This window comes from Mesocricetus auratus, unplaced genomic scaffold (genome assembly GCF_017639785.1).
Source record: "Mesocricetus auratus isolate SY011 unplaced genomic scaffold, BCM_Maur_2.0 Super-Scaffold_100007, whole genome shotgun sequence".
Taxonomy (NCBI): Eukaryota; Metazoa; Chordata; class Mammalia; order Rodentia; family Cricetidae; genus Mesocricetus; species Mesocricetus auratus.
In genome coordinates this window covers 61,688,733-61,711,042 of record NW_024429191.1, presented here as the reverse complement: position 1 = coordinate 61,711,042, position 22,310 = coordinate 61,688,733, and the positions used below count along the sequence as shown (strand labels likewise).

Genomic DNA, 22,310 nt, shown 5'->3' with positions numbered 1-22,310 from the left:
TAAAGTCACTTGAAAGTTTTAAAAAATAGTGACATACAGTATAACTTACATCTTTACATCATCTAGTTGTATAGGGAGACTTGAGAACACACTATAACAACTGTCATAAAGAAACAAATGTAGCTTATTATCAGAACTAGAGTATAGATTGTTTTAGGGTATATTTTGAAGGCAGAATCAAAAGGCCTACATAAATACAGGATGTAAGAAAACAAAAAAGCCTAAATTTAGATCTGATCTGGGTGGGCTGGTAAAGATATTAGATGAGGAAGACTAAGAAGGTGATATGGAGGATCAAATATTCTATTCAGTACTAGTTTAAATTTTAAGACTATAATCTTAAATTCCTCGGGTGATTATGACTCATCCTGGAGAACCACTATTCTAAACAAAGCAGGAGCTCAATAACTAATAGAAATAACAAAATTATATTTAAATTTACTTGGGTAATAGTAATTTTCTAATACTGTAGGGTTAGTTTGCTGTACTGAGTCCTAAGTGTGATAAACAATGCACTCAATGTCCACAAAAAACAAGCAGCTTTTATTGTAGTATTACAAAACACTTTCCATTTTGGCAATATTTTACAACGCACTTAGCTTTAAGGGTTGGGAAAGAGAAGGTGGGAAACTTAAAAGGAAAAATTTCAACAGACATTTCTAAAAGGAAAACTGTCCCCAGCCCTCCCACCTGAATAAAAACCCAAATGTCAATTTCACTACCCAAGAGGCCATGAGGAAAGCAGCAGGCAAACTCTTGACAACTCCATTATGAATCATGTCAGAGACAAAGGAATATTCAAAACAGTCATCAGTATGGTCGATTGCGCTGATCATTTCTGTAGTCGTTTCTAGGGATGAAAAACAAAGAACCAAAATAAATTTGGTTTGTTTTTTTTTTTAACCAATGGTACATTAGGTATTTCTTCAGAGTACTGGTGACAAGTACCAGCTAGATACTTTCTATAAAAGTTGGCAATACAACTTATTTCTGTATCCCAAGAAAGTATTTTTTTGACAGGGTCTCTTCATAGCGCTGGCTGTCTAGAATTCACTAGTTTATACTACCTTCAGTAATATAAGGAACAAATACAGGCTTTGAAAATCCTCCAAGATACTTTAAATTTTATCAAGTTATCTCTTCATCCCAATTTTCTTTAGCCATAAGAAAAGTAAAAAAATATAGATTTATTATTTGCAAAATAAAACCAAAACTTGAAATTATTAAGCAGAGAACTAAACATTTTCCTGAAAGATTCAATAGGGTTAAAGAAGAAAAACAAGTAACACAAAATGGCTTGAACCCTAGAACCTGGAAGCAGTGAGGCAAGAGTTCACAAGTACATTTGAATACTCACCTTCCTCCCATTTTGCCTCCATAGCCACCTCGGTCTCCTCCATAGCCACCTCGGTCTCCTCCATAACCCCCACCTCGGTCTCCTCCATAGCCACCACTTCGGTCTCCTCCGTAGCCTCCACTTCGGTCTCCTCCGTAGCCTCCACTGCTGCCACCACCACCACCACGGTCTCCTCCATAGCCCCCCCGGCTTCGGTCTCCTCCATATCCTCCTCGATCACCTCCATAGCCTCCTCGATCGCCTCCATAGCCTCCTCGATCACCTCCGTAACCGCCTCTATCTCCTCCATAGCCTCCCCCTCGGTCTCCACCATAACCACCTCTGTCTCCTCCATAGCCACCTCCTCGGTCTCCACCATAGCCACCACCTCTGTCTCCACCATAGCCACCTCCTCTATCCCCACCATAGCCACCCCCACTTCTGTCTCCACCATAGCCACCCCCACTTCTGTCTCCACCGTAGCCACCTCGGTCTCCACCTCTGCCCCCACGGCCTCTGTAGCCCCTTTCTCCACCGTAGCCTCTCCCCCGGAAATCTGCAAGGTAAAATAACAAACCAATTAAGACCAGTATTAATAATGCAAAGTCTCCCCAATGCTAGTTAGAAGATAAGTACCTTATACATGCAGTTAAAGGACTAACTAAAGAAAGAGCTGGCCTACCTCCCCCTGAGGGACGAGAGTCCTCTGGTCTAGGCTCATTGCACTGATTGCAGGAATTCCTTCGAGCAAAGTTCATATTTCCACATGACCTGAAGGAGGAAAATAAAGTGTTCCTAAGATTCCAAAAAACCCGGAATCCTTCCTTATACCCTCCAACTATCTCTATACACCCACCAAAGTAATGGCATACTTACGGATTAGGGCAAACCCAGTCCCCATTCTTAGGGTCTCCACCTCGCCCCTGAAAACCTCCACGGCCTCTATATCCTCCACGGCCTGGGGACAAGACAGAAGTGAAAAATCAACATCAGGCATTAACAATATATAGGAAAAACACAAGATGACAGAAATAAGAGAGTTCGAGGCCAGACTGGTCTTCAAAGAGAGTTCCAAGACAGTCTCCAAACCTACAGAGAAACCCTGTCTCAAAAAAAAAAACAAAAAACAAAAAACAAAAAGGAAAAGAAATAAAAGAATAAAGTACCCATTAATACCTGGACAGGTCCCTTCAAACTTAATTTCCATTACAGCAAGACTAATTTTTGGAGGCTCCACTTAAGAAATACAGCAAACATTAAGAATGGACCTGGTAGCCGGGCAGTGGTGGCACACGCCTTTAATCCCAGCACTTGGGAGGCAGAGGCAGGTGGGTCTCTGAGTTCGAGACCAACGTGGTCTACAAGAGCTAGTTCCAGGACAGCTACCAAAGCCACAGAAAAACCCTGTCTCAAAAAAAAAAAAAAAAAAAAAAAAATGGACCTGGTATATATTACAATATAAATACTACAGTAAAAACCCTTCAAAGTCTACTTTCAAAATAGTTGACATAGTTTGCGAACCTCAGTTATAAAAATTAAGTAGTAGATTCCAAAGTTGCGAAATGGACCCGATTTTTAAAAAATCAAGAAGCTGCATTGGAGTTTAAAACTGGGTCAGCTCTGGCAGTGAAACTCAGCAGGCAAAGAACTTGTTCTAAGCCTGAAAAACTGAGTTTGTGCATATGCCCACACAAATAAATGCTTTAAAAAAGTTAGACCAACTACCTAACTAGTTTTCATTTAGACAATTGTTCCAGAGCCTTTAACACTGCTGTAAAAGCACTGCAAAGGCATTTCTACAACCTTTCCTACCACTTTCTTAACGACTGGAACATTCTCATTTTAAGATGAAAGGCAGTAGACTTGGAGAGATGCCTCAGTGGTTTAGAGTACTATGTACTCTTGCAGATCAGGGTCTGATTCCCAGCACCCACATCATAGCTCACAACCATCTGTAACTCCAGTTCTAGGGGAATCCAACAGCCCTTTCGGGCATCCTTGGTGCATATACATACATGCAAGCAAACCACTTATGCAAAAGCCTTGGAATGGGGGTGGGGGGATGGCAAGAGGCTAGTGGATCTCTGAGTTGAGGCCAGTCTGGTCTAAAGAGCAAGGTCCAAAATACCTAGGCTACAGAGAAATCACGTCTTTAAAAACCAAAATATAAAAAAAAGTAAAATTTATGGGGCTGGAGAGATGGCTCAGGGGTTAAGAGCACTGGCTACTCTTCCAGAGCTCCTGAATTCAATTACTAGCAACCACATGGTGGCTCACAACCATCTACAAAGGGATCTGATGTCCTCTTCTGACACGCAGGTGTACATACAGAGAGAGCACTTATATACATAAAATACATAAATAAATGTTTTTAAAATAAAAAAGGATAGCAAGCAATTCTATGCAAGCAAGGACAGATCAAGACACAAATTCAAACTCTGTATAGCATTTGGGCCTTTTTATTTATTTACACAGTGCTGGGAGTCAACGCCAAGAATCATACCTCTTCGTCCACCTCCACTTCCACCACCTCTCATGAATTCAGGCCTTCTGGTGGCAAACGAGACTTTAATGATATTTCCATGGAATTCCTTTCCTAAGAAGAAAAAAAAAGTTTCTGAGGCTGAACAAGGTGGTACATACTTATAATCTCAATACTCAAGAGGCTGAGGCAAGAGGATCACTGAGATTTTGAGGTCCTGGCTTCAGCTAACAATTAAGACCCTTTCTTCAAAAGAAATGGAGGGAAGAGGAGAGTTTTAAATAAATGCTACAATCCCACACTATACCTCTACCTCCAGAAAAAAACAAACCATCTTGGCTATTTTTAGTTTCACAAGAATAAAGACACCCCTGCAGAAACCCAAACTAGTGCTGTGTGTTCCAAACAGTTCAATAGTGCTAAAATATAACCCATAATGTACTCAACAGAACAGACCTTCCATAGGGAAATAGTTGTTTCTTACTAAAAGACAAAAAAAAAACTAATATTTTTAATACTAAGTGCAGGTAAGTTTGTTTTCCAGTGTTGAAGGTTGAACCCAAGGCCCAATGCAAACACTCTACACAGCACTGACCTACACTCCTAATTGATGTTTAATACTTTATATAAAGATCTATTTGTAGAATTGTCAACTATGTCATCATTTATTTCTTAAAGAGAACTAGTATATGCACATATATATATATAAAATCTCCACATACATGCGTGTACATGGGCTTCCTAATGTGCTTATAATTAAAAATAAACAAACAGGTGGGGGAGCAAGGTTGGGGCTCAGTTTGAATGTAAAATTGTCCACAACAGGATCATATTTGAATACTTGGTCCTCAGCTCATGGCACTGTTTTGGAAGGTTGGAGCATGTTTTGAACAAGGTACCTAGCTGGCAGATGTCAATTAAGCCAACTTTCTATACTTGTATCAGGGTTAGAATTAATGTGCAAGGTAACAAGGAAATAGTATAAACAAGCAAAGACACAGTTCATCTCATTTCTATAAGCACATAAAAGCACAAGCTTGTATTCTTGACCACTTAAAATGGAAAAATAACCATTGTCTCACAGAGTATGTTTTGTCTTCCAGAGTAGACAGACAGCATATCTGAAGTATAAGAATGGAGCTAGAGAAATACTAAGCAGTTAAGAGCACTGGCTGTTCTTCAAGGGCCCTGGTTCAATTCCCAGTACCCACATGGCCTCTTACAGTCATCTATACCTCCATTTCCATGTGATGTACTCTTTAGGCATCCAAAGGCACCAGCTGGGAGCAAATGTCTGTATGCACAGACATACATGCAGGCAAAACAACCAAACACATATATAATTTCAAATATAGGAATGAAGCATACCATCAAACCAATCAATGGCCGCCTTAGCTGATGGAGGGTCATCAAATGACACTGTTGCTTCCCCTTTTGGCTTTCCCGTGTCTTTGTCTGTGTAAAGATTTATCATTGGTTTTCCAGTCTTTTTGTTAGTCTAAGAAAAGAAAATGACCAAATTGGTGTTGTATTTCAGGAATAAGTGATCATGTATCAATCAGGCAGATTTTTTTCAAAGATTATTTATATATATATATGCAGCATGCATATGAGAGTTCAAGTCCCTTCAGAAACCCTTTAGATTCCCTGTAGCTAAAAACTACAGGATGGGGTAAGCAGCACAAGCAAGGGTGCTGAAAACAAACTCAGGTCCTCTGGAAGAACAGTACAGAGCCATCTCTCTAGCCAGGTAAAGATTTTCTTAAAAGGCATCCACACATTCATACTACAAAATATTATATACTTAATATGAAAATGAAGTTATCTGTAGGTGTGGGCAATGAAAACTTTCCATGCTATAGTTAAGTGAAAACAAACTATAAAAACCTTGTAAGGGCCAGGTATGGTGGTATATGCCTTTAATCCTAGTACTTTGGAGGCAGAGGCAAGGTCAACCTTAAGAGTCTGAGATCAGCTTGGGTCTACCTAGTGAGTTCCACAACAGACAGGACTTTTAAAAAGTCTATTAAGGGTTAGCACATATGAGGGTCTGGATCCCACTTCCAGGACCAGCAAAAACAAAACAAAGCAAAAAACCCCCCAAAACAAAAACAAAACCCCTAAAAAATAGTATGCTCTTTATGTGTAACTTATTTAAACCCATAAAAACCAAGTGGATTTCTATGTGGATAATGTTTCATAAAAAATATATATTTCGTAAAACATTTAAAAGCCAGGAAGAAACTTTCAAAAAAAGCAATGTTATTAAGCAATACATTCGGCTTTGGCTGAGATGCTGGTGGCGCAAACCTTTAATCCCAGCAGAAGGGGTGGGGGTGAGGGGCAGAGGCAGGTGAATTTCTATGAGTTCAAGGCCAGCCCGGTCTACCAGTGAGGTCTAGAATGGTTCCAAAGCTACAGAGAAACCCTGTCTTGAAAAACTAAAAAAAAAAAAAAAAAAAAAAAAAAAAAGAGTGGATATCCATGGTGTCTTGCTCCTCTAAATCCCAGTACTCAGGAGGCTAAAGCAGATAGATTGCGCCTGGGCACAATGGGAAACTTTATCTCAAACAAACAAACAAAAAAAACTATGAATTTGTATGTGCTTCATGTATAAATTTAAAAAGCAACAACAACAAAAAAAAAAACCAATAATTCCTCAACAAGGAAAATGAGTAATTTTTTCAACAGCCAAAGTAAGGTATAATGAATGCAATAATGTCAACCAAGTATTTTCTACCTAACTCTGCTCTAAAGGCTACTTTTCAGTTCAAGATGAGAGGTACATGCACAAAATTAAGTAACAATTAAATGAACAACATAACAAACCAATTACAAGATAATGGACTAATATAGTACAGACATTAAACGAAGTTATTAGTAATAACTTTAGTTTGCATATACTGGAGTTTCAGAATCCAGGAATGAAGCTTAGGCACAGGCAGAGAAAGATAAACATGAACAAGAAACAAAATGCACTTAGTGTGCTCCTTAGTTTTGGGTGTTTTTTGGGGGAGGGGCAAGCGACTCTAGCTAAAGTCATCTGGGAAGAGAATCTCAATTGAGAAAATGGTCAGATTGGTCAATGACTCATGTGAGAGGACTCAACCTACTGGAGGATTTGCCACCTCTGAGCAGGTGGTCCTCAGTAGTGTATGAAAGCAGGCTGAGCAAACAAACTGTGGGGAGCAAGCAAGTAGTATTCCTCCATGGTCTCTACTTCAATTCCTGCCCTGACTTCCCTCGATGATGGATTTTTTTTTTTTTTTTTTTTTTGGTTTTTCGAGACATAATTTTTCTGTATTGTTTTGGGGGCTGTCTGTCCTGGAACTCACTCCATGATTAGCCAAATAAAATAAATCCTTTCCTTCCCAAGTTTGTTTGTTTTTTGTTTTTTGTCAAAATAGTCTATCACAGCAATAGAAATCTAAATAAGACACTTAGCAAAGGCCTATAGACATAGAGGAGCATGTGCCTTACAAGATTTAGATAATGCTTACTAAATAGTATACAGACTCACAATGGAACACATGTATCCTAATTAGAATAATTATGAAATCTTTAATGTGACACTTTTTACTTACCTTGATAATTCCTATTTGCTTAAAGAACTCTCCTACTTGATCTGTAGATACACCCTCCCCAAGTCCTTGCACAAAGATTGTGTTGTTATCTGAATTATCAGATTCTGAATCTAAGGGGAAAAAATTACAATCAATTTCACGTACATATTCCTTGGTTTTACTATTCCTGTTCAGTAATCAAAACCATTTATTGGCTAGTATTAGGTTGCTTCTAAGCCCCAATAGAAGGGCCAATATGAAATCTTATATAAACATGCAAAGTATACATAGTAGTTGTATGGAAAATCAATTCTTACAACAAAACTTCAGTAAAATGCAGGTTACACTCTGAAATACATACGGACAAATTAAGGGAGATGTTAAAAGTATTGCTCTTCAGATCCAGGACTAAAGCTCATGAAGAGATGAAAAAAGTTAATTAGCACACCTTTCTCTGAAGAATTTTCAATTGCATATAGTCATTCGAATGACTAATCAATACTTTTAAAAGGCTTTCTAGTACAAAATTCCCCCAATCTGGACACTTGACTTTCAAGCCAGATAGTCAAGCTGGTTTCCCATTCACTGCAAAAAAAAAAGCCTTATATATATCAGAAGGTAAGAGCACCTGGTACACACACCTTACCTTACACGCACACTTTTGGATTAGTACAACAAAGTAAGAAAGTTGTATAAAAATTCAGTCCATCAAGGGATAATTCAGAAATTGCCATCCATATAGAATACTTTGGCATCTTAATAAAAACAAAAGTTCTGATTTCAATATATTTTAAATATTTTTTACTCAAATAGATTTTAACCTCTAAACCATAACTTCAAAATGCTCCAAAAGCAAATCTACAGCCTGGAATTCATCTAAAAATGAAAAGCCACTTAAAATTAGTGCCTTTCGCCCAGAGAAAGACAATTCTCTTATATATGAACTTAAATTTCTTATGCTCACTAAAACCAATCTAATGTAAGAACCTTTTATTTTATTACTATTATTATTTTTTTGTTTTTCTAGACAGGGTTTCTCTGGATAGCCCTGGTTGTTCTGGAACTCACTCTAAACCAGGCTGGTTTAAACTCAGAGATCCGCCTGCCTGTGCCTCTGAATGCTGGTATTAAATGTATGCACCACCACTCCCCAGCTGAAAAAGTTTTTTAAGCACAGCATTTTTTTATCTCTATGTTGCTAAGGTAGTACACTTCTCTTAAATTGGACTGTATTAATGCTAGTAACAGCAAAAATTTGAATGTTTCTTCAAATAAGAAAAAGCATTAGTACAGAACAACACAAACATGGCAATTTCTCTAGAAAACTTTCTAATCAAACGCCCTGAATTTTTAGTTTTTGGTATTTTTTTAGGAATCAAATTGCCCAGATCTGGAAGCACCATTAAATTAACTCTCCCTCTAGTATTTTCTCCTCCAACACATTTTCCTCTTTAAGGGGTGAAAAACTGACATTTTGTAACTGCAAAACCAAACTATCAAGAATCTTACCAGCATCTGGTCTGGGTCCATAATCCCTGTGGCCTACAAGAGAAGAAAAGACAAGGCTGTCTAAGGCAACTCTTTTGAAATTGAAAGACGATAATAACCAAGCATGTAAAGTCAATACTTCCAAATCATTGAAAGTTAACCATCACAGGTTCATAAAATAACTACTTAAATAATTTTTATTATTAAAAGTCTAAGAAATCAAGATGAATATCAACATTTCCTTAAACTTGTCCAAGATGGTACCTACTACTTGTCATTATTTTTGTATTGCTTTTGTCAAACACTGATTGTAAAAGACTAACTGGAAACGCCTAATAATTTAAAAACACCGTGTCAACTACCTTTATGAAAGAAAAAACCTACTGTCAAAACCCAGTAAAATCCTCATTCATTGGTTACAGACGCTTTCATGCAAATGCACTGTGTAGAAACCTACTGGACTATTGAAGATCAGATTTGGCTTTTAATATTTACTTTGATATAAACGTGTATACAGAGTATTTTTTTAATGCACACAACACACCAGCCTCAACAAAGTAAGAAAGGGCTTAGACTGCATCTGCAAGATATTGGTGGCTTTTAGATTTATATAGCATTTCCACTGAAACATTTTGGGATACTCAGCACTTACCACCAAAATTTTTGAAGCCACCGCGGTCACCACCACTGCAGAGGAAAAATTGAAGAAATGATTTCTTCCTTAAGTCTCTAATGTGCTGAGCCCTGGGCTCAATCTACACTTAACTGTCACAAGTAGAGTGCCTAGGAAAATAGTAGCACCACTAACTTTCCAGTAAATTCCATTTCAGAGTTCAATGATTCAATCTAAGTGTTTTCTCTAGGATTTATTTCTACAAGTTATCTGTTTGCATTTATTATGATGTGCTTTTTATGTTAAAAAAAGGCACTTCCCAACCCCAGGCCAAAAGATTACTACTCAAACCATAACTTAAAAAGCATGAAGAATGTGAAATTTGAGCAAGTATTCTTTTCCAAGGGGTATTTTTGAAATACAGGAAAAAGGTAAAAGACCAGAGATAATAAAAAGTAAAGTTAAACTTTGATAGCAGAACAGGAAAGGTAAAACCTGAGTATAGATTCTGCTCTGATATTAAATTATAGGTTTTATGAGATGAGCTTCTTTAAAATGATACATAAATTTAAACAAAAATGAGCCTGAATGAAAGTAGTCTCAATATTTGAATTTTTCTGAGAAAATTGATAAAATGAGGACTAAAAACAGCTTAACTCAAAACTGTTCTTCTCCATTATCCATTGTAATATAACATCTTTTCATATCACAGCTAAGGTAAAATGCTACCACATGCTCTAAGTATCAAAGCAACAGAATATGTTAGAGAATACAAATACTCCAACATTATAGCTGCCCATAAAATGACTTTACTTGGCAAATTTACAGTATCAGTTAAGTCAATGATCCTTATACACACAGCTTTATGTAACAAATCTAAGTAGCTCATACTAATCAAGAAATTAAAACAAAAAAATTCTATTTACCCATAAGTCTGTTTCTCTTGACTGAAATACATAATTCTTCTAAAATGCAGGTGCTGATAAATAACACAAAATTTCCTGGTCTCTGATTTGCTGCTCATCTTATCATGATAGAAGCTATCTGCTTACAAATTTCTGCTCTAGTGATTACCCAACTCTAGAAGGCTTTTCTAAGTCATCCAATGAAAATTACTGACTAAATGAGAAAGCTTTCTCTTTTGTATTTTATTACCCTGACATAAAGATACATGTGTTTACTTTGCTTTTGTTGTGTAAATCACAGAAAACTTTTCCAACAGAAGAATAAGGTTAGTTCAGGGCTATGGAGACAATATTAAACTGAAGTCCTTCATAGATACAGCTTTGTATTTGAAATTATTATTTCAGCACAGTACCTATGTCTTCCCTATACTTTAAATAACAGGTATATCACTGCTACCTCTGTAAGAAAGAGAAGCTAGTCATTTTCATTTTGAGACAGGGTCTTAATAATGATCGTGAATTTGCTATGTACATAAAAATGCCCTTGAATTCTTCCTCAAGTGCATTTGCCATGAAGAGCCCAATAAACTAGGTCAAACTGTTAAAAACAAATGTTTCCTTTCTTTTGCAGTACTGGGGATTGAACATAGAGTCCCATGCTTGCTTGAGTAGGTGGTCTACCATTAAGCTATACTCCAAGTCCCTTGAAAATATTAGAAGTCAAGGTTCCCTCAAAGATAAACCGCAGAATCCCAATGACAGACAAGAATTCTTGAAAATTTCAAACCCACATTTCTTAAAAATTGTTTAATGTTTAATTTCTTTATTTTCTTATATATAATACACCCATGTGTGTGTGTATGCAGCTGTGCCTGCATGTGGCAGCCAGACATCTAGTGTCTTCTTCTGCTCACCACCTTGTATTTTGAGATAGGATAGGATTTTTCACTGAACCTGAAGTTCATGGATAAACTAGAATGGCTAGTTACTTATCCAGCACTGAGGTTACAGGTGTGTGCCATCACATCATGTTAGGAGGTTAGGCTGTTTAAGGAAACTAGAAGCTAGATGTTCATAAGATATATCCTAACTGCTTTGCAGTCAACAAAACTGCTGATTTGGCCCATAATTTAAGGAAAATATGCAATTTTATACATGAGATAGACTCTCTCATTTCCATGCTAGCCAACGATATAACTTTGAACAATTTTGGTGATGTCTCTCTACATAGCCCTAGCTGTTCTGGAGCTTACTCTATAGACCAGGCTGGCCTCAAAGTCAGAGAGCCACCTGCCTCTGACTCCCAAGTACAAGATTAAAGGTGTGCGCCATTATGTGGTATGGCTGAATAACAACAAAAGGTAGAGATGACTCAGTGGTTAAGAGCACTTGCTACTTTCAGAGACCCAAGTTTGATTTCCCAGCACCCATGTTCAGCAGTTGCATATAACAGTCTATAACTCTAGCTCCAGAGAATCCAATAACCTCTTCTGTATGAAGACAACCCTCGTAGCAAATATTTACACAGATAAACACAAATAAATAAATAAAATTTTAAAGATGCATCCTCTAAAAGGATATTAAGGTTGAGCTTCCCTGTTTACAAAACTCAGTTCTATATCCTTACTATTCAAAGGGTTAGCACAAGCATAAACATATCAAGAGCTTCTCAGAAAAATTCAGTCTCTCAGTCTCCATACAATAACAATCTGCATTTCATTAAGAGCCCCGGATAAATCATATGTGTATTTAAACCTGAGAAGTACTAATCTAAATGTTTACCTGTACATTCAAATGACATTCAACCATTTTTTTCTCAAGTAAATTTTCTGTTAATTATATTACACTCTCTTTACTAAGAAACTTATTGTATTAACTACAGAAATAGACCTCATAGGGTATTCACTAGTACTAAAAGAGATATTCCTGTGGCAAATGTTTCTTTCAAACTTGCAGTTAAGTTACAAAGTTTTTTCTTATACCCATTAAGGTCTCATTAGCAAATTCAAACAGAAAGATATCTCAACAGCTGAGTCAAGATGCACAAATTTGTTTTCAATCCCAGAAATAGAAACAAACATGTACCCGAAAGACTATCCCAAGGCCATTTGAAGGTAAAGTAGTAGAGATATGTATAAGATGATGCATCTTCAACTTAACTGGCTGAGAATCCCTACATAAGGAAACATAAAGAGATGGGTCTTCCAAATTCAAAATCAAAAGGAAACAGAGGACTCTAGGGTAGGTATTATTGTCATATATTTAGAAAAGGCAAATTCAGAAGAAAAGAAAGCCTGGGGTGGGAAAGATGGCTTGGTGGTTGAGAGCACTATCTGCTCTTCCAGAGAATCGTATTCAATTCCCAGCACCCACATAACTCACAGCCATCTGGAATTGCAGTCTTAGGGGATCCAACACTCTCTTCAGGCTTCATGGGCAATGTATGCATGCAGTGTACAAGCATACATGCAGGAAGAATATCCATACATATAAATAAAAGGTTTAGAGTTTTTCTTTCCTCCCAAGACAGGGTTTCTTTGTCTAACAACCCTGGCTCTCTTGGAACTTGCTTTGTAGATCAGGCTGGCCTCAAATTCACAGAGATCCATCCATCTCTGCCTCTGGAGTGTTGGGATTAAAGGTGCATGCCACCAAGCCCAGCTTAAGTTTTTGTTTTAGGGGCTTGTATTATTTTCTTGTTTGAAGGCAGAGTTTCCTATTTTATATAACTTGTATCAGCTAGTACAATGGGGCCCAAGCTGGCTTCAAACTCATGGCAATGCTCCCAAGTACTGGGACTGATAGCAAACGTAAGTCATCACATTAAGCTCTCAATTTATAATTTAAAAAACAAAGCAAAAAGCCCAACAACTACATGCTTCTAAAATTCCTAGGAAGTCACATGATGCAGAAATAATACCAGACCACCAACTTATTAGCACTAGGAAATAAGCCCAGAACAATGTTGTTAAGTTATCCAGTCTACAGCTCAAGCTCTAGATTCTTTTGCCTTTACCTCCCAAGTAGCAGGGCTTAGGTATGAACTGGGCTGCAGGAGTCTTTTATCTTAGAAAGCTCAACTTAGAAAAAAGGGCATAGCTAAAAAGCAATAAAATAATTTAAAACCTTGCACTGTACTTGAGTTTTCATACTAATAAATCTAGAACACACATTTTGGAAGTGGGAGTAAAAGGCCAACAATATCGTATGTGAATGATTCTTAAGAGTCTGACTTCCCTCTATGTCCTATATATGTGGCAAAAAAAAGTCTTTCAGAATCAAGATTTATAAATTAACTTCAAGAAGAATCTTCTCTTTCTAGAGCTGTAATGTCCAATATATAGTTAGTACAAGTGTATAAAATGTAAGTAGACAAAAATGCAATGACCTTTAAATATCAAAAATGAAATGAAGTTCTAGTTCTAGCATCATACCTTATCTATTACATGGTATATTTCAGAAGAACTGGGTTAAATAAAGTATATTAAACTGATTTCATTGATAATTCACTGTTTCCTCTTTCTTCAGCAGTTCTGGAAACTGAACCCAAGAGGCTATAGCTTTGGGCTTTGTTTCCTTTTCAGTGTGGCTACTAGGAAATTTAAAACAGCATACATAGTTCCAATTTATGACCCACAGTTTTCTATGAAGTGCGGTTCTAGACTATAGGTAGGCCATAAATAGTGTCCATCATATCCAAGTGCTGGGAATAGAATCCAACTTTTATTTATTATTTTTTGGTTTTTTGAGACTCAGTTTCTCTGTGTAGCCCTGGCTGCCCTGGAACTCACTCTGTTGACTAGGCCGGCCTTGAACTCAGAGATCCACCTGACTCTGCCTGCCATTAAAGATGTGTGCAACCACAGCAGGTTCAACATTTTTCAACCATGCTTAGCAAACACTTTACCACTAAGCTACCAGGTACCACCATGCCCGGCTGGACATAACGCATTTTTTTTTTAAGGGAGCTAATTAAAATTCTCTTGCAAGAGGGAGAAAATACTCAAAATTTCTGAACAACTTTGGAATTTACCCATAAGAACTTGAAATACTTGATTACATACAAACAATGAAAAAAGAAGATATTCTGCAAGATAGTAATCAATCCTAAAAAAAGGGTCCTGGAACATTTTTATCTTAGCTTCTAGCCCACTAAGTTGTCTACATCAGAGGACAGTAAAAAATTCAGTTCCCATTGCAACAATTGCTTTTCAATGAAAAGATTGTTTCCTGTAGTTCCAATGAACTTCACATATCTCTCTCCAAATTAAGTCAATGACTTCTTTTTTGGCTTGAAGTCTCCCTCCAGCCAACCAATCACAGAATAAGAACATCCCATTCGTTACCATATATCCAAACCTCACCCTCAAAACTATGGCCCTTTTTTAAAGATGATAAACCTAATTAATCCCAGGTAGTCTTCAAATCATTCTGTCCCTCTACCCTTCTATACCCCCACAGATAAAGGTTTCAACATACTAAGATAATTAGAAACACAAATAACGGTGCTAAAGACTAATTAAAACTCCTGTGTATTTTGGTATTTAAGCACAAAACCAAGTGTGTTTCAAAAAAAGAGATATATAAAACTGGGCATTTATGATCAAATTCACAATGCTGTACCCCAATGAATAAGCTAAAGCACACATCTTAAAGATGCACATGAAAATTATATGAACCTTCATTTGTTTTTTTCAGAGAGGGTAGTCCTGGAATTCTATGTAGACTAAGCTGGCCTTGAACTCAGAGATCTGCCTGCCTCCAGGGTGCTGGTATTAAAGGCATGCATCACCACACTCAGCCCAGAGTTCTAATTTCAGTATTCACAAATAAAGTTTTATTAGAACACAGCCTAGTTTGTTTACATTCACTTATGACTACTTGGGTGCTCTAAGGGCAAGTCTGAAGAGCTGCAAAGCCTAAAACATTACCACCTTGCCTTTGGCAAAAACAAAAACAAACAAACAAACAAAAAAACAAAAAACAAAAAGTTTGCTACCTCAATACAAAGGGTAATAGCTACCCAGACTTCTAAAGAGACTTTATGTTTAGAAACTAATTTACTGGGGGAAGAGGAAGTAGTCAAGACTAAAACACTCTCCATCATTTAAACAAGATCAGCATCACTTTGACCTAATATATACCAGGCTTTTGTACAAGCTCTTTGTATGGATCTTTGTATGGAGTTTGTATGGAAGTTGTTGCTTTATTAAAAAAAAAAAAAAAAGACCCAGGCTGTTTAAGGTCCTTTTGCCTCAGCAGGGAAGAATCATTCAACATCCTTTTCAACCCTGTGGTTCTAAGATAGGTGTTCACTCACAAACTAAATGTTATTTATAGACTCCATACCCATCGCCTTCCTCCTAAAAAGTGGGACTCCATTATTCAATTAGACAGTTTTAACAGATAATCTATTAGACTGTAACTTCCTTATGTAGAAAATTAAACTTATGGCACATATAACATCAATAGCATTCCAGATAGTCAATTATATAAAACAACTCCATTGGTAAATTAAGTATCTAACAGTTGTTGTCTCAGGGATTCAGTTTTAGGTTGGGGAGAGGTTACTATGTAAAAATTATGTACCATTTCACTTTATACTGTTAATTTATATAAAAATAATAAATGATAGTAACTGACTACTCTTTTGATAATGAAGACACATATATCATTTATCTTGACAAAGTGAATGACTATCAATCAAAAAAACTCATTTTTTAAAACAGCCTTTAATGCCTCTTACGAAAATTTTCAAAATTATTAGACTTTGGAATTTCCATAATATCAAAAAATATAGTACATTAAAAACATATAAAAGCAAATTTATGGCTCACTTGAAACAAGAGTATATATATATATATAAGTTGTTTTTCATGTCATCTTAAGGGACATGAGAGGACTGAACTGCTATTGCCATAGCATTAAATATCAGGACAATGACAATTTCAATTCCCAGTAAACATAAATTATTTTAAAGCCTGTGTAGTTCACAAATTTACAATCTACAAATTTCTTCTTAGGGCATAGACCAATTAGTTTTTCATCCCATTTTCAAGACCAATGTACTAACTTTATAGATATATTTAAAAATTATGCTAAAATCAGCTTTTATAACCTATGCTGTAAACATGGAATAAACATTAATAATTTAAAAATAGCAATGAGAAAAGCTAAATTAAAGGCTTCACACACTAAGGCTACATCAGAAAAATTACAGAATGTCATGTTATACTAATTATTTCAATAATTATGTTTAAGGAGAGACATATTTTAAAATTTTCTTACATGTCTATCCCATCTTTCTACTCTGCTACTCACTAATATTTTCCCTGTCCAAGGGAACTCTGTCTTCCATAAAGATTAACTTACCTTTTCATTGCTAACATACTTTGGTTTCCAGAGTTATATTTCAAAGGAGTTTTGAGTCTAGCTCCAGCAGGAAAACCAATCAAGTAATTTAACTGAATCATAACCATGGTAGGGAGCTTTAATGGTGTTTACATTAATATACACCATATGAAATACTATCAACATAGCCTCTTCTGAAGTGATTTATGACAAAGATTTCAAAATAAAGTTTTAATTTGTTCTTCTTTTCTACAACATAATATCTGAATACCTCCTCATTAAATGCCAGAACAAAATAAGGAAAAAACTAAGAGAAAGAAAATGAGGGTATCTATCTAAATACTTACCTTGATCCTGTCATAGGACCTCTTCCATCCTTGTCATATCCCCCACGCCCTCTACCTCCTCCCTGTGACCCGCCATATCCTCTATTATCTTCTCCATACCTACTCACATCACGACGGTCATCTATAAAAAGGAAAATATAACACATAATAATACTGTCACTTCAATATTTTATGCTGTTGCAACAAACAACTCCCTACATTAGGCTGACATTGAATTCTTAAGCTTAAAACAATTCTCCTGTCTAACTCTCATATAGGAATACAGATATATACCACCATACCAAGCATCTATTGTCGTTTCTGATTAAATGTTTCAAAGAATAATTTTAACTGTCACCTTAAGACACATAGTATGTCCCTCAGAGAAGGACACAAATACAACAAAATGCAAGCCATCACACAACATTCTAGAAATGTGCTTGAGAATTATATCTACGTCAGATTAAATGTGTCAAGCATAGGTCAGGCATAACCACAGCCACCACACATTCTCAAACTGAGAAGAGAGTTATTCAGAAAATGACATTCTGCTTTTACTCATTCACTCTATTATCAATATGGCTAGTGCTTTAAGTTCAGTGATGAAGTCTTTGTTAACGTAACATATACAAAGGCCCTGGGTGGGATTCAATTCCTAGCACCACCAAAATAATTTTTCCAGCAAAAATGTTTAGTAACCATTTAATAGGAGCCAGGTCCTATCTAGACAATAAATGCATTATGGGTGGGAAGGCAGACTTTTGTCCTTAAGCCACTGAGTTTCATGGTGTGGTCTGACTCCTATATCAGTAATATATATAAAGTGCTATGGAACAAGAAAAATTAATGACTGTACCTTCTTACATGATTAGAGAAGGCTAGGATAGGACAACTTTCCCAAATCAAGTAAACCACCACCAAAAGAACTGACAACAGGAGCTGGAGAGATGGCTCTGTGAAGAGCATTAGCAGCTTTTTCAGTTCAATTCCTAGCAACCATATGATGGCTCATCACCATCTATAATGAGATTCAATGCCCTCTTCTGGCATGCAGGTGTACATGCAGATAGAGCACCATATACATAGAATAAACCTTAAAAGATTATGAAAAGGAAAGAGAGAGATAAAGGAAAGAAGGAAGAAAGGAAAGAAGGAAGGACAGAAGGACAACAAACAAGCTGGGTGGCGGCGGCACGGGGTCTTTAATCTCAGCACTGGGAAGGCAAAGGCGGGCAGATCTCTGAATTTGAGGCCAGCCTAGTCTACTGAGCGAGTTCCAGGACAGTCAGGGTAGTTACACAGAGAAACACTTCTCAAAAAAAAAAAAAAAAAAGAGACCAAGAAAAAAAAGAACTGGCAATAGCAATGCCAAATCAATGCTCAGGGTTTAAGACAACAAAGGAAAGGTAAACAAAAAGTCCCATGACATGACAATCTCGAGAAAGTTAAAAAAAGGAAAGTAGTAGTTTGATGGCTATGAGAAATCTATGTCCAATCATCTCCAAGTTTTATCAACAAGTAAAATCTAACAAATAATCTAAAGAAAAAGTTTAGAGGCCATTATAATCTTACCTTGTGCGTGGTGGCTGTAGTTTTCCCTTTGTGAATGGTAAGACTGCTGGTTTTGATTATAGGAATCATGTTGCTGATAATTTGACTGCTCATCGTATGAGCCTTGATGCTGATCATAGCCTGACTGCTGGTCATAAGAATCTTGCTGACCATAGTCAGACTGGCCATATGAAGGTGCTCTTCCACCTTGGCTAAACAGAAATCAAGAACATAAGATCTTACAGAACTGTGTTGACTGTAGCAAGTTAAAGAACACGAATATAAAAGGCCTAATCAGCTAGACCTCAGCAGTGTCTAGTACTATGCTCTTATAGTTAATTATTTGGTTCTTCAATCTATGAAAACTCATCAACAGAACACACTCCAAAAACAATTTCACAAACACTAAAAAACAATGCTGAAGGGGAGAAAAGGGGTTGTTGCACTACACTGGGGACCAACAACAAAAACTAGCACCTTTAAATACCATTAACAAAATATCTAGTTTTCACTTTCTTGAGCTTAAAGAAAAAAGTAAAATATGTATGATGCTTTAGCAAACAAGGCTCTATGTCACTACTTTTCAACATCATGTCTTTTGTATTTGTAGCTAGGCATGATGCCTATTCTTTTGGTACTGAGGAAGACAGGTGCATCATGACCTCAAAGCCAACCTAGGTTACGTAGATATTGGTCTCAAAAGGGGGGGAGGAATTGTCTCAAATCAACAGTCACATCTAACTCTGAAAAATACCACAACAATCTATTCCAACTCCCAACTCAAAGCACCACAAAACTAGTTTGAACACTAATTATTTACTTTAAAATAGTCAAAAGTATTTCCCTTTGCTTTACATTTATTTCATTTTTTAAACATACAGCCTTTACAAAAGCATTTCCCTTATCATTAAACTTAGCAATAAGGCTTAAAGATTTTTCCTAATGCAGCATGGCTTCCAGATATTATTCCCTACATATGCACTTCTACTTACTTTTGTAACTCTAATACCAATAATCTGACCCCCGAGTTCTTTCCCCAGTGCCATTTACACTTCACTTAAGTACTTCTATCACTGTAGCCAAAGACAGATGACTAGAGACCTCAGGCTCTGGTTCTTTTAACCTTCTTTACCTCTACAAAATAGAAGTAACCACTAGTGCTGTTTCACAGTGGTGTCTGAGGACCAAGTACATTAGGGAATATCGATTAGTTCACCAAATAAATCACAATAAAAACTCCACTATGAAATACTAGTAGTAGAGGCCTATATAGTTTTAGGCCAACTATGGCTACATAGTGAAACACTATTCCAAACAAAAAAGGGAAGGAAGAGCTAGAGAGATGGCTCAGTGTTTGAGAACACTTGTTTTTGCAGAGGACCCAAAGTCAATTCCCAACACCCACATGGTAGCTCAAAATCAGCTGCAACTCCAGTTTTAAAAGATGCAATGCTGCCCCCTTCTGGCCTCTACCTTCTGTCTCCAGCTTCAGAGACATCAGCACACATGGTACACAGAATGCACATAATACTCACAAATCAAAATAGATGTATCTAAAAAATATTTTTAAAGGTAATGCATCCAAGTGGCACAAAAACAAAATAAAGGATTTGGGCACATAGCTCAGTGGTAGAGTACTCACTTATGTAGCATATACAAAGCTCTGGGTTCTATTTCCAGCACTACGAAATAATTAAATTGAACTACAAAGGCAGGTATACCCAATACAATTTCAATAGTTTACTGTTTCCTTACCCTCCTGATGATTCCGTGTTTTGTTGTCCCTGGTTATTATATTGTTGGCCATATGAGCTCTGCTTTTGATTATCGTAACTACCATAGGACTGTGAATAACCTAAAAATTAGATAAGAATACTATTTAGTGAAGGCTCTGATTCCTGACTCTCTAAAATAGCAATTTAATAAACCAGTCCAACCTGATTGATTTTGTCCATAACCGGAGTAACCACCATAGTTTTGTCCATACGAAGAATCAGTCGTTTGCCCATAGCCAGAATAACTCTGAAATTCAGGTAAACACTCAAACTTTATTATTTACTAAATGAAATAACTATACTTAGTAAATAAAATAACCATTTATAAGGAAAACAACTGATTTTTAGACCTACTTGTGATGTTTGTCCATAGCCTTGACTGCCTTGATTTCCATAGGAAGAATAACTGTAAAAGAAAATTGTAATACTTGAAAGATATATGTTTAAAGAAATTAAAAAGCTTAAATGAAAAACTCTGTCTTCAACTGAACCTAGTATTTGTCCTGTTTACATCTGAATTGTTTTCTGGCTACTAAAGTTTCGGTTATTCTTAGTGAGTGATTCAAAATAAAAAACTATTTACATCTAAACAACAATTCTGCCTATCTCTTAGAATCTAAATTGATGACCAACAACTAAAGATATAAAAAGTCACTCCCAGACCTCTTGAATGTCAGTACCAAAGGTTGCTGTGACAATTTCTCAAATATTTCACTAGAACTACAAAACTAAGAAAATTATGCTTTGGAATAAATAACAACAAAAAAAGGCATTGAACAGTATCATTCCATAAACAGGTTTTTATTTAATATCAGATACACAGATTTCTAATACTTAAAGCATAGACAGTTGTTTGCAGCTAAAAATGTGTATACAAATAACCGTTCTGATGACCACATGGTAGCCCATGACTTCAATCCCATCACTCAAAAGACAGAAGCTGGCAGACCTTTGTTGAGTCTGAGCCTAGCCTGATCTACATAGCAATTCCAAGCTTGTCAAAGCTACACAGTAAGAGCCTGTCTCAAAACAAGAACAATCAGCCATTCCTAAGAAAGTGCTATTTCCAAAAAATGCATGGTAAGATCCATAATAATTATCTGAAAAAGAAAAAAGGTAACTTTTTTGTTTGTCTTTTGAGACAGGGTTTCTCTGGCTATCTTCCCTCTGTAGACAAAGGTAGTCTATAACTCAGAGATTCCCCCAGTGCTGGGATTAAATGCATATGCTACCATGCCTGGGTTGAAAATGTAACATTTTAAGCTTTATGGAAACATGAATTTCTTTATACTATTTGTTTGAAGTGAATGTCTTGAACTTCCCAGAAAAGGCACAATATGGAACAAAAGTTCAGCCTAAATGCTTCAGTAATTAGATCCAAACTCCCAACAAAGAAAGAAAATATACTGTATCAGAACTGCCATGTATTTTGATAAATATGCATTGTGTTCTTGAATAAAATGTACCTTCCTAAGACTTAACCTTTTAAAATTATATCATCTAAGTATTAGCAAGTCAAAAAACAACTCTCTGAAATAAAACCTTTTATTTTAGAGCAATCTAATACTAAAATTCCTCAACTTTTTTTTTTCAGAATCCCAAACTTTTAAAAATACAAGCAATAAAGAGACACTTGCCAGGTACCTACTAAGAGGCTAATACTATCTTATAAGAACAAAATCACATCAGTTTTCTTTCTGATATGCTTCCAGCAATAGTTGTAGTGTTAGGTTGAAAGCTGTTACTTCTGGTAAGCAAGAACAGCGACCATCATAGAAACATAAAAACAAACTTTCACTGTAAGCATATTAGAATTTTTCTGAACTGCTAAACTTTGGTTTTTTTGTTGTTGTTGTTGTTTTTTGTTTGTTTGTTTTTTTCGATACAGGGTTTCTCTGTGGCTTTGGAGGCTGTCCTGGA

General features: G+C 36.4%; 1 protein-coding gene across 1 annotated transcript in view; it reads right to left on the bottom strand.

The window, feature by feature from the left end:
* Nucleotides 1-664: 664 nt before the first annotated feature.
* The window catches only part of Taf15 (TATA-box binding protein associated factor 15), a 30,207-nt gene continuing 8,561 nt past the window's right edge, over nt 665-22,310 (bottom strand). Inside the window, exons 3-16 of the mRNA XM_040749341.1 lie at nt 20,745-20,796; nt 20,553-20,637; nt 20,371-20,470; nt 18,637-18,827; nt 17,086-17,206; nt 9,522-9,556; nt 8,891-8,923; nt 7,403-7,512; nt 5,187-5,316; nt 3,840-3,932; nt 2,213-2,294; nt 2,019-2,107; nt 1,358-1,892; nt 665-850 (exon numbers count right to left, since the gene is read on the bottom strand). Of these exons, the coding sequence (XP_040605275.1) occupies nt 811-850; nt 1,358-1,892; nt 2,019-2,107; nt 2,213-2,294; nt 3,840-3,932; nt 5,187-5,316; nt 7,403-7,512; nt 8,891-8,923; nt 9,522-9,556; nt 17,086-17,206; nt 18,637-18,827; nt 20,371-20,470; nt 20,553-20,637; nt 20,745-20,796 (1,696 nt within the window). The 3' untranslated portion in view covers nt 665-810. The remainder of the gene's footprint in view (nt 851-1,357; nt 1,893-2,018; nt 2,108-2,212; nt 2,295-3,839; nt 3,933-5,186; nt 5,317-7,402; nt 7,513-8,890; nt 8,924-9,521; nt 9,557-17,085; nt 17,207-18,636; nt 18,828-20,370; nt 20,471-20,552; nt 20,638-20,744; nt 20,797-22,310) is intronic.